Source organism: Giraffa tippelskirchi, chromosome 12 (genome assembly GCF_054371585.1).
Source record: "Giraffa tippelskirchi isolate mGirTip1 chromosome 12, T2T-mGirTip1v1.2.pri, whole genome shotgun sequence".
Taxonomy (NCBI): domain Eukaryota; kingdom Metazoa; phylum Chordata; class Mammalia; order Artiodactyla; family Giraffidae; genus Giraffa; species Giraffa tippelskirchi.
Window position 1 is genome coordinate 96,642,700 of NC_137286.1, and position 14,375 is coordinate 96,657,074.

At 45.9% G+C, this 14,375-nt stretch overlaps 1 protein-coding gene and 1 long non-coding RNA gene across 6 annotated transcripts in view; one reads left to right on the top strand and one right to left on the bottom strand.

Moving 5' to 3' along the window:
- DCLK1 (doublecortin like kinase 1) overlaps nucleotides 1–14,375 on the top strand; it is a 345,430-nt gene that overhangs the window by 232,417 nt on the left and 98,638 nt on the right. For all 5 annotated transcript variants that reach the window (XM_081551840.1, XM_081551842.1, XM_081551841.1 and 2 more), the window contains exon 5: nucleotides 11,240–11,356. In XM_081551840.1, the coding sequence (XP_081407966.1) occupies nucleotides 11,240–11,356 (117 nt within the window). The remainder of the gene's footprint in view (nucleotides 1–11,239; nucleotides 11,357–14,375) is intronic.
- Nucleotides 8,476–13,158, bottom strand: LOC145530439 (uncharacterized). The gene is made up of 3 exons (XR_014071770.1): nucleotides 13,023–13,158; nucleotides 10,875–11,523; nucleotides 8,476–9,063 (listed from the first exon to the last, which is right to left on the bottom strand). It is a non-coding gene; the product is annotated as an uncharacterized LOC145530439 (long non-coding RNA).

A 14,375-nucleotide genomic window follows, 5' to 3' on the forward strand; every position in this document is an offset into this window, starting at 1 on the left:
TCTAAACCATTGGCTGCTGTGCTTCTGAGTATTTCCTTGGAAGGAAAAAAGAGCTTTCTTAAGAACCTAGTCAACTTTTATTATCCTGGAGAAGGAAATGGCAACCCACTCCAGTATTCTGGCCTGGAGAATTTCATGGACAGAGGAGCCTGGCGGGCTACAGTCCATGGGATTGCAAAGAGTCGGACACAACTGAGTGACTGACACATACACACATGGCATTTATTATCTAGCAGATTTTCTTTATGTTCTGATTTTTTGTGCTCTGTGAAACGCACATGTTTCTGTTACCTGTTTCTTCCCTGAAGTCGCTGAGTTTTGTCAACCTCTGTGATTGTCCCCATTCCTTGAAGGCAAACCCTCTAAGTTAAATTCTTTCCCAATGAGACTTTGCTCGGAAGTAGATTTGAATCATTATTCTTGAGTATCATCAGTCCCTTTATAACCATGTAACTTCAGCTTGTCATTTCTCATGACAGTCATTCTGCCTGATTACTTTCTTCTGTACCAGAGTCTGAATCTTTATTCCTGGTCTTTTTAGTTAAGACTTTTTTCCCCTTGGTTTCTCTGTTGATTTTTTTTTTTAATTTTTTTCTCCTTGAGATGACAGTGCAGACTCAAAGATGATTTTATTTGGAGAATTATCTTCTCAAATCTTTCCTTTGACTCAAGACATGAAAGAGAGGTGCCCCCTAAGTACCATTTACCTCATGTTGACATAAGTTTGATTGTCTTTCCTTAGGAAGAGACTTAGCTGATTATTCCTCAAATGCAGGAACTTCTTCCTGGTGAAAAATCTGTTCCCAATTAAGCTTGATGTCCACTCCACAGAACATTTACATGAGGGTAGGTGACTTTCTGAACTTCCCAGGTGGCTCAGCAGTAAAGAATCCTCCTGCCAACACAGGAGACCCAGGTTCGATCCCTGGGTTGGGAAGATCCTGTGGAGGAGGAAATGGCACCCCACTCCAGTATTCTTGCCTGGAGAATTCCATGGACAGAAGAGCCTGGTGGGATGTGATCCATGGGGTTGCAAAGAGTTGGACACAACTGAGCATGCACGCATGCGTGTATATGACTTTGTGAAAACTTCTTTGGTACATGATCCCTTCCCCCCACCAAGAACCTAGTTCCTCTGCTTTAAAGCGACAGGTGATGAGCTGGCCAGGACAGGCTCGCCTCACACAGTGTCCTTCTCAATTATACCATGGATACTTCCCGGTAGAGCAGTGCATCTAAATCTCTTTACGTACCACCCAGGGTACTAATTAGAAATAGAAATTCCCAGATCCTCATCCAGAGTTACTACATCAAAACATCTGGGGAAGGGGCTTGGGGAGGTTGTGTGTTCAACAATGACCCCCAAGTGATTCTTCTCATCGGGAAGGCTAGAAACCCTACAGTACGATACTGCCCCCTCGGGAAGATGCTGGACTATGTCTGTTCCTTAATTCCTTTCTTGAGTTACTAATTATTATTTATTACCATCTATGGCCTGTTTCTTAAGTTACCCTTTGAGCGTCAGAGTCATAATCATCTGAGGTGCTTGTTCAAGATGCAGGTACCTGGCCTTTGAGATCAGAATCTCTAGGGACTGGATCCAAGGAACCTGTTGGGTTTTTTTTTTTTCCCCACATGCTCCCTTTGATCAGAATCACTGATCTAAGGGCATCCCTCTGTAGTTCTAGACTGGTTCTTCTCAAGCTTAAATGTGAGTCCAGGTTACTGGGAACACTGGTAAAATGCACCTTCTGAGTCAGTAGGTCTGGAGTGGGACCTGAGATTCTACAAGCTCTCAGGTGATGTTGAGGCTGCTGGTCCGTGGACCACATCAACACAAGATGCTAGAGAATGTCCCTAAACAAGACGGCCTAAACTGTCAGACAGCACAGAGCCTGTGACCCTGTTTTGATGGGAGGAGAGTAGACTCCATCTAAGCTATGACTAGTCCTGATCTCATTAAGGTGCCACAGGACAGTTCAGAACAGAACCTCACCCGTTGTAATGGCACACCTGGCATTATCAGCCGTCATCACTGTGGGCTGCCCTGTGAGTCTACACCTTTCCCTTTCTCAGGGAGCCCCATCGACACCTCCTGACCCCTGAATCACCTGGGCCTGGGCTGGAGCCACTGGACCAAAGATGTTACACTTACTTCTCCAGGAGTGGGATAAAGTCAGGCATAAAAGGAACCTTACTGTACAGGACAGAGCTATGAAATTTTATTCTGATTCACGCTTCTATGCTTTTTTTGTTTGTTTTTCTCTAGGAGAAATTTGTAACTCACTTTTTTTTTTTCCCTTTTGGTCCTTAGGTAATTTATCTGTTTCTTATCTATCTTTCAGATCATTTCCATCTTGTAACTAATGATAACCAGGTGGTTATGAGTTGTTAATAAATGTGAACTGCAGTTCTTCTTCCAGAGTCTGCTTTCGGCTGAGCCTCAGGGCAACAGTTTGTTGTTTTTGAAAATTTGAGTTGGGACCAGATCTAAGTAGAATGGATATTTTTTGTTTTTTCAAGGCTGATTTATCCTGCTAATCTCTCTCCTCGGACTGTTAGTTTAATCCTTTGTTCTAAATGCCACATTGCACAATTACTTCAAATGCTGAGCCTCTGGATTTTTTTTTTTTTTTTTTTTTTTTTTTTAGTGGTTTTCTTATCTGTGGACCAGAGAGTGGCAGAAAGTTTCTGGTCTGTGGACTGATACTATCGGGATCACCTGGGGATATATATATATATTTTTTTTTAATGCTTTAGGTTCCATCTCCAGTGATTCTAATTCATTTGGTCAAAAGAAGGATAAGGGTTCTACATTTTTAGAGTGGGGAAGTCTATCCTTTATCCTGAAGGGGGACCATGGGCCTTGGTAAACTCCTGGTCTCTCTTGCCCTCAGCACATGAAGCCACTACGTTGTTCAGACTAGTCAGTAGGTCTCAGAAGTACAGAAGTACACCTGACAAAGATTATATAAGCGGGGGTTGTCCTGCCCACTCCCCCCACCAACCCCTCCCAGACCTCCCTTAAGCCTTGTGGACTGGACCACCACATTGCATCTCAAGACCTTCTCTTCCATCCATTCTATTACCTGCCTCCTGGTCCAAGCCACCACCCTTCCTCACCTAGATTAGCCCCAAGGTGATAGCAGGAGGAGAAGGGGACAACAGAGGATGAGATGGTTGGATGGCATCACCAACTCAATGGACATGAGTCTGAGCAAGCTCCGGGAGGTGGTGATGGACAGGGAGGCTTTGCATGTTGCAGTCCATTGGGTCACAAAGAGTGGGACACAACTGAGCGACTGAACTGATCTTTTAGACTCGCAGACCTGAACATTTCAACGCTTGTGTTTAAACTCCTTCTATATCTTCCCATCTTGCTTCAGTAAAATCCAAACGCCTCATTTAATCTTCCCAATCCTGACTCACTCTCGCCCCTACCTCCCTCTTTCCTGTAATCTGCCCATGGCTGGTTCCTTCCTGTGTTCAGAGCTCACCTTCAGTGTCCTCTACTCCCAGAGACCTTCTCTGGCCACCTCTGTAGAGAAACCACTCACCCGGCCACTCCCTGTCACTGTCACAGCATCCTCTCTTTCCTTGACAGAGCGGTTAGAAAATCTGCTCTTGTTCTTATTTTTGTTTTTTAAGGCCCATTTCATCTTCTACAGTATAAACTCCCATCAGAGCAGATACCTTGTCTCCTAATTTACTGCTGCATCCTGGCACCTAAACAGCAGGAACTTGGTAAATATTTGCAAAACAGATGAATTTAAGCTGAACAGGGAAGAATAGGCGGAAGTGAGACAGCACAAGGGTAGAACTGTTCCTCCTGCAGGGAAATTAGTGTTCTCTAAAGGCCAGAGGCAGGAAGATACTTGTGTTTGTCAGAAACTGCAATAGTGTGTACAGAGGAAGGAGGAGAGAGGAGCTGAGGTGGGCAGGGACCTTACAGGCTGTGCTCGTCATCTTCTCAAAGAGCAGCAATGAGTCCTAGAAGGGCTTTAGGCAGGGGAGTAACAGCAGAATCCTGACAAAAATTTTCAAGAAAGGTTTGTCCTAAAGTTGCATCACACACACTGTAGTAGGTTGAATGACCACCCAAGAATGTCAACTTTAAATGTTCCCTTTCTTTATGGTTGCTTGTAAATGGACCATAAAGAAAGCTGAGCACCAAAGAATTGATGCTTTTGAACTGTGGTGTTGAAGGAGACTCTTGAGAGTCCCTTGGACTGCAAGGAGATTAAACCAGTCCATCCTAAAGGAAATCAGTCCTGAATATTCATCGGAAGAACTGGTGCCGAAACTGAAACTCCAATACTTTGGCCACCTGATGCAAAGAACTGACTCCTTGTGAAAGACCCTGATGCTGGGAAAGATTGAAGGCAGGAGGAGAATGGGACGACAGAGGATGAGATGGTTGGATGGCATCACCGACTCAATGGGCATGAGTTTGAGTAAACTCGGGGAGTTGGTGATGGACAGGGAAGCCTGGAGTGCTGTAGTCCATGGGGTCGCAAAGAGTTGGACACCACTGAGCAACTGAACTGACTGACTGACTGAAATGTCCCCTAACTTAGAAAAAGCTTCTCTGCAGATATAATTAAGTGAAGGATCTTAAGATGAGGAGATTATCTAGGATCATCCAGGCAAACCTGAAATGCTGTCACAAATACCAACCTAAGAAGGAGGCAAAAGGTTTTGACACAGACACACTGAGAGGAAGTCCACGTGAAGATGCGGGCAGAGGTCTCTGTGATGCAGCCGTGAGCCAGGAAACGGCTGGAGCCACCAGAAAGAGGAGGAAGCAAGGCCAGGGTTCTTTTCTAGAACCTTCGAAGGGACTGTGGTGGCTCTGTAGCACCTTAATTTCAGATTTCTTCCATTTTCCAAACTCTCAATTAAGACACGAGTGTTTCAGGGTCCCATGTCACCATGTTCTCAGAGACGGCAAGACAGTGCATGCTGATCTGATTTTAACAAACAACTGGAAGGCTTACAACATTGCCAGTCGTGTTATCTTCACTGCAGTGGATCCACAGGTACCCAAAACTATGAATCCATGTTGGCCAAATCTACAGAATGTACAGAATGCATTGTTTTGGGGCTTCCCAGATGGCGCTAGTGTTAAAGAACCCGCCTGCCAATGCAGGAGACATAAGAGATGCAGGTTTGATCCCTAGGTCGAGAAGATCCCCTAGAGGAGAGCATGGTCACGTTGGCCCAATCTACAGAAAGAATGTGCAAAGTGCATTGTTTAGGCCCCCAGGCAGGTGGTTGGTGATGGCTTCATTAACACCCTCAAGGAAGAATTGAAGAATTTATTGAAGACCGTTGGGAACGTTGCTAATGGAGAGATCCAGAAGTGGTTCTCAACCAGGAGCTGTGGCAACGTGTGGAGACATGTTCTGGTCATCACAACTAGGGAGATGCTACCGGCACCTAGTGGGTAGAGAGCAGGGAGTCCTCTAGTGCCTGGCACTGAACGCACAGCTGATATGGGAAAAAGGAAAGACCCAGATTCACATCAGGAAGGAAAGATCTGGTGCAGCGAGGCACACGGCAGCCTTTCCTGTCCAGTGTTAGGAAGGCTTCCTCTTTTTCTCTTTTCCCCAGGGCTGAAACTTGAAGATGGTACGATGAGTGGGCTGGGACCACATGGAGAAGGACACTCAGGGGTGACAGACAAGACAGCAGAAACCTGGGCTACCAGGCAGTCTCCTAGAGCACCAGCTAACACTCAGCTGTTATGCAGGGAAAATTACTTTTTATTTGACTCTCAGGAGAAAAGAAAGTATTTGGGGAAGAGAATCGCTCACACTGTTAAAACAGAAGAGCTGAGTGGTGAATCCTGAGATGTCAGGACAGAGCATGCCAGCGCCAGAAAGCCTCCTCCAGATGTTACGGAAGGGTCAGCACCCAGCTAGCAAGTGCTCCAGAGCTGATTCATGTTAGTTTCACAGCCAGCAGCCACACAACATCACGCAGGAACACGTGTGTGCCACCTGCCATTCTGAGCGAGGGGTTCTGAGGGTTGTGGTGGGCCAGTCTAGGTGCTGGGTTTAGACACACAGAGATATATTTTTAGAAGGTGTTTTAAAAAATCTCAGTTTCTGGGACTTTATTCTCCAGCGAAGCCACTCCAGCCGGCGCCTCGGCTTCCAGTACAATCTGCTACAGATTCTATTTTTTTAAAAAAACTATGGTTTAGGGTGTCTCTGTCTCCACTGCTTTTATGCCAAGACCTGCTGCATTTGGAGCTTTGGAACGCTGGTTCCAAACCCCACCGTCAGTAGTAATGGGAGTTTTCACTGCGGTGTCAGAACTGACTCTGAACCTAAGTGGTGCAGATAAAAGAGAATGGGCTTCAGTTCTCAGAGCCTTCATCCCAACCAGGGAAATGCAGCAGACCGGCCCTTCCTGCAGGAGCCTACTTCTGTGGAATTTTTTGCTTGTGTGTTTTTTGCCTTGCCGCGAGGCTTTCGGGATCTTAGTTCCCCAACCAGGGATTGAACCTAAACCCTGTGGAGTCCTAACCACTGGACCACCAGGCAGTTCCTAGGAGCCAACATTTGAATTCTCCTAAAAGACTGCCCTGAAGTGTGAAAATCATTATGTTTCTGTAGGAAGCAAACTTGAGCCGTCAGTCACACCAGGAATGGTCTTCCAGCTCATCCACACTGAAAGCTGGAGGCTAAGCAGGAAGATCAGAGCTTCAACAGCCAGAAGGCTGAGCCAGAACCGAGACAGGAGGGGAGGGTACTCCTGAATTGAGGATAGCTTTGAAAGGGTAACCATTTATAACTGTGGTATTCTCAGATGGGTCATTCCAACCCAGAGCATCTGAACATGTAAGAGGTACTTTTAGACAGCCAGAACTGCAGGTTTTCTCTTTTGGTCACTGAACTTGTGCCATATTTGTCAAAAGTCTCTAGAACTAAATGGGCTCCATGACTCTCTGGCACGTAGCCACGGAGAGGAAGTAAAAGAAAGTGAAAGTCACTCAGTCCTGTCCGACTCTTTGTGACCCCGTGGACTGTATAGAATACGGAGTGGGTAGCTGTTCCCTTCTCCACGGGATCTTCCCAACCCAGGAATCAAAGTGGGATCTCCTGCATTGCAGGTGGATTCTTTACCAACTGAGCTATACTGTTCCATGTGGAAGCTTTGTACCTTTGCCAGGTTAGCAGGGAGCCAGCAGGGAGCCTGTCTTTGTTACCAGGATGGGCACGAAAGCGCAGAGCATCTACTGCTGGGAACAGATGCTTCTGGATGAACGTGCCCATCTCATGAGTAGCTCAGGACAACTGAATTGAGATTAGTGATCACTGAGAGGTCTCTGCCTGACAGTGATTTTATTCTGCTGGCTTTACAAAGAGATTAGAGAAGTAAAGAAATCTCTTGTTTAGAGGATATTCTCTAGCCAGCTTGCAGTGTGTCACTAAGGCTGCCTAGGCATTGAGGGGACATCACCTTGTCCTTCAAGGTTCTCCAAAAGATACTGTCAGGCTCTGTTGAATGTGTGAATGTCTCGGCTATGTGCGCTCAGGTGAGCTGCTGATGCCAGTGGTGGAGTTCTGGAATTGTTCCTGTTCTCTAGCACCTTCTCTAGCCTACACTTCCCAACTATTTCTGAGTTGGGGGAGAATCTGCTCTATGGGGGTTCTCATACCACTGGGAACGGGGCCGAAGGGTGTATTCCTTCTCCAGTTCCCTCCGTCTGCATTCACATCCTTGCTGTCTAAATCTGGCCATCACAGAGCACCTGTTTCATGAGTTGGGGTCCAGGGTGAGGGTGGGAAATGTCCTAACTTCTCCCTTACCGAATTATGAGAACATCTGTAAAGCTAACATTAGTACAGACCATATGGAGAATGGTACTCTCCCCCTCACAGAGCTATGATTATGGGGACTTTCTGAAGCAGAGATTTAACCAGACTTTGCTTGCTTACTTGCTTGCTATGGGAGGTCCAGTCATAGAGACCCAATTAATGTATTTCATCTGATTTTCTGTACTTGGGTAAGGTGTGACCATCAGTGGCAAGAGACATTACTGTCCTGAAGCTTTTTTCGAGTGGCTTACATACAGCCCTTCAACCTCATCCTCCTCAAGAAGTGTCCCCACAGCCAAAGGAAATGCATCTCTCTGAATAGGAAGATGCCAGAAATATCAGAATGAAGTGATTGACCCTAAAGGCAAATAACCCCAGCAGAGAGGGGAGGGTGCTGTTTGCTTCCTTGCCAGACATTGTGAAAATGGCCTTCATGAGAACAAATAAGGTTTTGTACTTTACTTTACTGGCCGTTTAGATCATATTATTCACAAGCTTTCTAAATTGTGCTTTTAAGCTGACAGATTTTGGCATTCTCTCCAAAGTAATGAAGCATTTGTCCTTCTTCATGGCATCTTTCACCATCATAAAATACCACTTCCATTTAAAGTAATTAAAATCTAAACTTTAATGGGAAAGATGATTGGAGTCCTTTGTGTTTTTTTTTTTTTTTTTTTCCTCTAATTTATGACGATGCTGCAAGTGTCTTCAGTTGGTTTTATTTTGACCCTGGGTGGTGGGGGGGGGGGGATGCAGTTACTATCATTGTTGTGTGTCTGTTTTCTGTTATTCAACCCTAGCCTTTCAGGATTATGCTAATCTCCCTGTATGACTCACAAAGCTTCACTCTTAACCTGAAGGCAAGTGGCATGAGATTTGTAATTATCTTTCGGACTCCATGATCTCCCAAATGATTATTTCCTATAATTCCATTTTCAAAAGAGAGTTCCTTGTTTCTTTTTTGTTTTTTTCTGATGGAGTAAGCATCTTGATAGACTTGCAGCTTTAGTATTTAAATTTTAATTTAATGTTTATGAGAATGGGTTGCTTGCCTTCCTTCCCATTATCCACCATCACCCACTTGTCCATCTGCCCCACCCATGGTCACTGTTAATTTTCCAGCCTTTACTCACAATGGAGCAGGCCACCGCACCAGATCCTGGGGTTGTGAGGATCCTACAGACTGGGATTCCATTGCAGATCATTTAGCCCTTCAGAGTCTCACTTGCCTTATCTGTAAAATGAGAGGTTGGATCATTCTAATGAATCATAGTTAAAGAGTTCAAACAGGCGATAACAAGATGAGTAACAACGCGGGCCAGTATTTATTGAGCAGCTATTATGTGCTTTTAAATATGCCAGGACTAGGTGGTACCCCTGGTAGCTCAGTCAGTAAAGAATCTACCTGCAGTGCAGGAGACCTGGGTTCAATCCCTGAGTCAGGAAGATCCCCTGGAGAAGGAAATGGCAACCCACCCTAGTATTCTTGCCTGGAGAATCCCATGGACAGAGGAGCCTGGTGGGCTACAGTCCATGGGGTCGCAGGAGTCGGATACAACTTAGCGACTAAACCACCACCAGGGATGTAGGGGGTGAGGAGGCAAATGAATAAATGAATCCTTTTGATATAATAATAATATGGTGCAAAATGAGTTCAAGAGAAGCCATAGAAGCTGTAGAAGCACGGCATGAGTCCACAAGGTTTTTTCAGTACTCTGAAAATCAAATAGAACGCCTACATTAGCTCTGGTAAGACTGCGCCGCCTGACAAAAATACCCAGTTTCTTTCTGGTGGCTGGAAACATGTCAACTTAGTGTGGTAACAGTGGTTCTGTTATGCTGCTCCAGAACCCTAGCTGGTAGGTGGAGCCCAGAACTAGCAATGCTGGCACCTGTGGCAAACAGCATGCGACAGACCCCAAAATCAACTTTTTAATTCACTTCGCTGCTCACAGATGGGTGTTATTACCAGTGTGCACCATCTGGTAGCTTTCTATTTTAACCATTCATCCCTGCTAACTAGACGCCGGGCTTTTTTAAATTATTATTTTAAATTTATGTGACTTCTAAATGTTCACGACCTAGGAAAAAAAATTCCTGGTCATCCTGCCCTCCTTGTAGTCCTGGTTTTGATTTGCAGTGAGAAATGTATTATTATTTTGTGCAGTTTGTTTCATAAGCCAACATATTTCAAATATGAGGCCCACAAAAGAAAAACTAGCCGTCACTGGTTAAAAGATTCTGTGGTGCACTACCAGGTGGTCGGTATTTCTGGTTCCAAAATCACGTGTGTTCTCCACCAGGCCTGAAGAGCTCACCGCCTGGCATGGAGCGAACACTTGGTAAAAATGCCACTGGAAGCATGCCAGTGGACAGGCAGCATTATATCTGTCCAATCTTGTTCCTAATGTACTTCTGAGAGGCCAGACCAATGTCTGTAGGCTGGGACAAACTCCAGGAGGTGCTGTCATTGGTGTGGACAGAGCCTTGAGCCACGTGGATGTCCTTGTCAAATGGTGCAAAGATCTGTTTTGTGAATTATATGGCTTTCCCTAGTGGCTCAGACAGTAAAGAATCTGCTTGCAGTGGAGACCCAGGTTCAATTCCTGAGTCGGGAAGATCCCCTGGAAGGGAGGGCATGGCAACCCACTCCGTTATTCTTGCTTGGAAAATCCCATGGACAGAGGAGCCATGGAGTCTCAAAGTGCATGGGGTTGCAAAGAGTTGACACAACTGAGTGACTAACACTTTCCTCTCTTAAAGAATCATAGTGTATGTAGTTTTTTTAAGTGTCTCTGTGTGTGCATATATATACATATATATTTTTTTTTGGCTGCACTGGGTCTTAGTTGCAACATATGGAATTTAGTTCCCTGACCAGGGAGTGAGCCTGGGTCCCCTGCATTGAGAGTGGGAAGTCTTAGCCACTGAACCATGAGGGAAGTCCCCTGTTTTGTGAATTAAAACCTTGAGACACACTCTCAGACATTATTCACATGGTGGTTCTGATCATGTCTTCTGATACTGTTTCTTGCTTGGGTCTACCTTTTAATTTGTGCTGATATGTTCATGTCCACTCTTGTCTGCCTTTGTTTGAGAAATGGGAGTCTCCTGCAGGGCCACCTGGCCAGGCCAGAGCAACCACTGGTGGTGGTGGTTCAGGGCGGGTGGTTCTGGAACCAAATCCCTGTGAATACAGAGAGACAGCTGCATTTATCTTGATGTCTGAGATGTCCACTATGCCCTTTCTGGTTGTCGTCTTGGTTTTGTTGTCATAGACATGCGCTGGGCTGGCAGGACGCACCCGTGACCGAGGATGGCTGTATATTTCTGATTCCAAGTTTATTGTACATTTCGAACGGTATGCGCTGTGCCCCTCTACTGACACACGGTCTTTCTTCTTTCCCCAGAATGTCGAGTGGTGAAGTCCACTTCCTACACCAAAATAGCTTCATCGTCCCGCAGGAGCACCACCAAGAGCCCAGGGCCTTCCCGGCGCAGCAAATCCCCGGCATCCACCAGCTCAGGTAAGGCTGCGGAGGAGCCTGGAGCGACTGCTTTGTTTGTGACGCATGCTGAGCAGAGGGTGTGTGAAAGCCCAGAGCATGAGGTTTCAATGGAGTGCAGATTCCGGTTTATAATTTTAGAACATGGTAAGCTGGGGGAACAGATTTGCCAGAGTCTAGCATGTTGGCTGTAAGAAAAAACATTGGGTTCAGGAAAACTTAATGAAAGATTTGGAAAACCCAGACTTGCCCACAGATAGGAGTACACTCCCGACTTGCATCATTTCTGTGGCTCAGGGCCCCCGACTCCAGAAACCTCCATTAAAGCTTCTCTTCCACTTGTGACTGGCTGGTGAGGAGGCTGCCGTTTGTGTTTGCTGAGTCTTTGATCAGCACACTTTTGCTGTGGCCCCAGCACAGCCCTGGGGCCACAGTAACTACAGTGACTCTGGGCCTGGGTCCTGTCTGTCTTGGGCTGTAGTGCTGGTGTTGGAGCAGGATGTGGACTCATAGGATGAGTGCCTCAGCTCTGCTGTGTCCTTCTTTGGCCTTAAACTGACATGAATTAGTTTGTCTGTGTCTTAGGTAGAAGATCTATTTCATGATGGTAGGTAATTATTTACTAAGTGCTCTAAACTGTTTCATATGAATTATTAAATGATACATACATCAGAGTGATCGTCACCTGATTTCACAAAGGCAGGCAGGGAAGCTCTTATAAATAGAGACCAAGACCTTTAGGGTCTACCTGAGGCCTTCTTACACTCAGCGGTGTGGTCCCAGAGGGATGTGAAAAGATCTCTAGGCTGGGGCTACAGGACCTCCCTTAGGCACGACTGCCCAGTGTGAGTTAACAACCTCTCTGTTTAAAAGTGGAGACGCTGTAATCTTTTTTTTCCTAACTAAAACTGAAACTTCTGAAACGATTCTTAGAAGAAGGGACTCTTAGTTGGCTGGAGAGCTGGACCATGTGGTCCACCTTGGTTCTCTAAGAGGTGCTTTTCCCTGGGGTCTTTGCTGCATGCCACAGTCCATAGGGTCGCAAAGAGTTGGATACGACTAAAGCAACTTTGCATGCACCCCCGCACGCTCTTCCCTAGCAGGTCCTTCAAGACCTTCTTCTCACTTTATCCCCTCCCCACAGCATGGCTACAGCATCTCACAACACAGCTGGCCCTTGAGGTGGGGCGAGTATGCCTCACCTATTTTTCCATGGACTGAGAGCCCCTCCCTTATTGTGATGTAAGCTCACCTAGACTGGACGGAACACTGATGTCAGACTTTGCTAGAGTCGGACACGACTAAGCGACTGAACTGAATTGAACTGAACTGAAGGTGATGAGACTCAAAAGTTTAAAGTTCATGAGAGTCATTTGGGAATTTGGTGTAGAGTTTGCTGTTCTTACCCCCAAACTGTCTAGATTCTGCCAAGGACAAAAGCCTGTTTTAACCAGTATTCCATGCAGGTCTGGTCGGGTGAACCTGGTCCCAGATTTGGGAGGACAGACAGGTAAGGAAGTGGTTTCCAGAATGTGGTTCCTGGACCAGCAGCATCACCATCCCCTGAACTGGGGCCCAGCAGTCTGGGTTCTCACAAGCCTTCCAGGTTATTCTGATGTTCACCTAAGTTTAAGAACCCCTGGATTGTGGGTAAGAAAAGGAGAGATAAATATGGGAAGTCACTGACTCTGGACCGTCAAGGCTGGAAGACGAGGCCTGCTCGTCTTCATCTGTTGGCATAACAAAGATGACTTCCTTTCTGCCTCCCTGCTTGCCTCCGAGCAGCAGTGTCCATCTTTAACCCTGGTAACCCTGGGCACTGTGAAGTGTAGCAGTGAGCAAAGGAGAGTGTCCACTGCCAGTCTCCTTTTCTGCGTCCTCATAATGACCTGCTTTCAGAGAACCAGTCACCCGGGAGAAGAGAGAATTTATATCTGAAGATCACCTCTTCTCTGGAAATTGATACTGGAGAAAGGCTCTCCCTTCTGGGGAGATGCCACCTACCTGCAGATGTAGACTCCACGAATGGTGGGGTGATGACAGAAAAGCAGCTGGTTAAAGCTCCTCTTGGTTAGCTTGTTATTAATCAACTGATAGGTTACAGTGGAGCCCTTTGGAAGATGATCAGTCTTGACCAAAAAGCAGTCCTCATTTTTTTTCCAGTCAGACCTGCCTGGGTTGTAGGATGAAGTCCCACAGAGCAGGAAAGAAGAGGAGGTGATGGACCTAGCCAGCCTGTTTTCCCTAAAATCATGGCTATTTAATACAATCGTGAAAAGCTGTGAAGGAGAATCAGGCCTCACATTAGTTGGAACATAATCAATACCACTAAAAAAAAGTCTATATTAAAAACCGATATTTGTGCCCTATCCAACCCACTTTGATACTGCACAATTTTACTTAATCTTTCTCCTCTCCTTCCTCTTAGTATACACCATGGGCTATGGGACTTCCCTGGTGGTTCAGTGATTAAGACTCTGTGCTTCTATTGCAGGAGTCTTGGGTTCGATCCCTGGTTAGCGAACTAAGATCCCACATGTAGTGGGGCAAGATCAAAAAATCAAAAATTCAAAAAGTACTTAAAAAGCTTCAGGCGTGGTTGAGGGGGAAGCGTCTAATGAGAATGAGAGATTAGCCGAAATCGTACGTCTCGTATCATAGATATTTTAAGGGACTCAGTGTGCACTTATTGCTATTAACTTTTTGTTATTACCTTTGGGGGTGGTGTTTTTAAGAGCTGTAGGCAGTTAGAAGCTCTTAGGCTTGGGCAAGAATTTCTTTTCTCTCAGCTTCTTGTCTCCATAGGTCACAGAAGGTAGTGGGCAGGTCAGACTCTTGTGCGCGCATCCAAGGACCAGCTCCTGACACCAGGAGCAGTTACTGTCTGCAGCTCAGGTTTCCGCTACAGATGCAGAAGCGTCTTCATGCTTCTGTCTGTCTAATCATGGCAGCCAGGACTGAATGGGGGCCTCCCATTGGTAATATAGGGCCAAAAGAAAAAAAAGGAAGAGAGAATTTTTGCAACTCAGAAAAAAATAAG